General features: G+C 43.3%; 1 protein-coding gene across 3 annotated transcripts in view; it reads left to right on the top strand.

Annotated features, from left to right (window-relative positions):
- Nucleotides 1–2204, top strand: part of HPRT1 (hypoxanthine phosphoribosyltransferase 1) — a 68587-nt gene that overhangs the window by 39083 nt on the left and 27300 nt on the right. For all 3 annotated transcript variants that reach the window (XM_058441499.1, XM_058441498.1, XM_032757643.2), the window contains 2 exons: nucleotides 761–807; nucleotides 976–1052. In XM_058441499.1, the coding sequence (XP_058297482.1) occupies nucleotides 761–807; nucleotides 976–1052 (124 nt within the window). The remainder of the gene's footprint in view (nucleotides 1–760; nucleotides 808–975; nucleotides 1053–2204) is intronic.

Here is a 2204-nt window from a genome sequence, read left to right on the forward strand (position 1 = left end):
CAAAAAAAAAAAAAAAAAGAAAAGAAAAGAATGTTGTGGCCAGGTGCCGTGGCTCACGCCTGTAATCCCAGCACTTTGGGAGACCGAGGTGGGCAGATCATGAGGTCCAGGAGATCAAGACCATCCTGGCTAACACAGTGAAACCCCATCTCTACTAAATACAAAAAATAATTAGCCAGGCATGCTGGTGGGTGCCTGTAGTCCCAGCTACTCAGGAGGCTGAGGCAGGAGAATGGCGTGAACCCGGGAGGCGGAGCTTGCAGTGAGCAGAGATCACGCCACTGCACTCCAGCCTGGGCAACAGAGCGAGATTCTGTCTAAAAAAAAAAAAAAAAATGAATGTTGTGAAATGATGCTCACCTCTCTCACACCCTTTTACAGTTTAGGGATTGTATTTCCAAGGTTTCTGGACTGAGAGCCCCTTTCATCTTTGCTCATTGACACTCTGTACCCATTCATCCTCTTATTAGCTCCCCTTCAATGGACACATGGGTAATCAGGGTGCAGGTCTCAGAACTGTCCTTCAGGTTCCAGGTGATCAACCAAGGGCCTTGTCTGTGGTGTCAACTCATTGCTGCCCTTTCCTATTAATCCCCATAATTTAGCTCTCCATTTCATAGTCTTTCCTTGGGTGTGTTAAAAGTGACCATGGTACACTCAGCACGGATGAAATGAAATAGTGTTTAGAAACATTAATCTTCTCTTTTGTAATGCCCTGTAGTCTCTCTGTATGTTATATGTCACATTTTGTAATTAACAGCTTGCTGGTGAAAAGGACCCCACGAAGTGTTGGATATAAGCCAGACTGTAAGTGAATTACTTTTTTGTCAATCGTTTAACCACCTTTAACCTAAGAGTTTTGTGTGAAATGGCTTATAATTGCTTAGAGAATATTTGTAGAGAGGCACATTTGCTAGTATTAGATTTGAAAGTGATGTTTTCTTTATCTAAATGATGAATTATGATTCTTTTTAGTTGTTGGATTTGAAATTCCAGACAAGTTTGTTGTAGGATATGCCCTTGACTATAATGAATACTTCAGGGATTTGAATGTAAGTAATTGCTTCTTTTTCTCACTCATTTTTCAAAACCCACATAAAAATTTAGGAAAGAGAATTGTTTTCTCCTTCCAGCACCTCATAATTTGAACAGACTGATGGTTCCCATTAGTCACATAAAGCTGTAGTCTAGTACAGACGTCCTTAGAACTGGAACCTGGCCAGGCTAGGGTGACACTTCTTGTTGGCTGAAATAGTTGAACAGCTTTAATATACAATAATTGTTGTATTATTATTTCAGATGATAAATGTGGTCATAAGTAAGAAATAAATGATCGAGTTTAGTCTTTTAATTCACTGTCTTTTGAATACCTGCCTCTTACTCTGGAGGCAGAAGTCCCATGGATGTGTTTATGAACATAGTTGAGGAAGATTTAGGAAGACTGCAACAGCACACTACCTAAAGCAGGTTTTTTACTCCATCTTTTTTTGCCACTTACACTGGCCTCCCACTTTGATATGCTTAAAATTCTCTCCTTGATTTGTCTTTCAAAACTACATATTGAGGCTGGTTGCGGTGGCTCACGCCTGTAATCCTAGCACTTTGGGAGGCCAAGGCAGGCAGATCACCTGAGGTCAGGAGTTCGAGACCAGCCTGGCAAACATGATAAAACCCCACCTTTACTAAAAATACAAAAATTAGCCAGGTGTAGTGGTGCGTGCCTGTAATCCCAGCTACCTGGGAGGCTGAGGCAGGAGAATCACTGGAACCCGGGAGGCAGAGGCTGCAGTGAGCCAAAATCACGCCACTGCACTCCAGCCTGGGTGACATAGCAAGACTCTGTCTCAAAAACAGAACAAAACAAAACAAAAAAACAAAAAACTGCATATTAAGACAAGAAACAGACAGGGCGCGGTGGCTCACGCCTGTAATTCCAGCACTTTGGGAGGCTGAGGCAGGCGGATCACGAGGTCAGGAGATCAAGACCATCCTGGCTAACACGGTGAAACCCCATCTCTACTAAAAAATACAAAAAATTAGCCGGGCGTGGTGGCGGGCGCCTGTAGTCCCAGCTACTCGGGAGGCTGAGAGAGGAGAATGGCATGAACCCAGGAGGCAGAGCTTGCAGTGAGCCGAGATCGTGCCACTGCACTCCAGTCTGGGTGACAGAGCGAGACTCTGTCTCAAAAAAAAAAAAAAAAAAA

Source organism: Hylobates moloch, unplaced genomic scaffold (assembly GCF_009828535.3).
Source record: "Hylobates moloch isolate HMO894 unplaced genomic scaffold, HMol_V3 SCAFFOLD_7, whole genome shotgun sequence".
NCBI lineage: Eukaryota > Metazoa > Chordata > Mammalia > Primates > Hylobatidae > Hylobates > Hylobates moloch.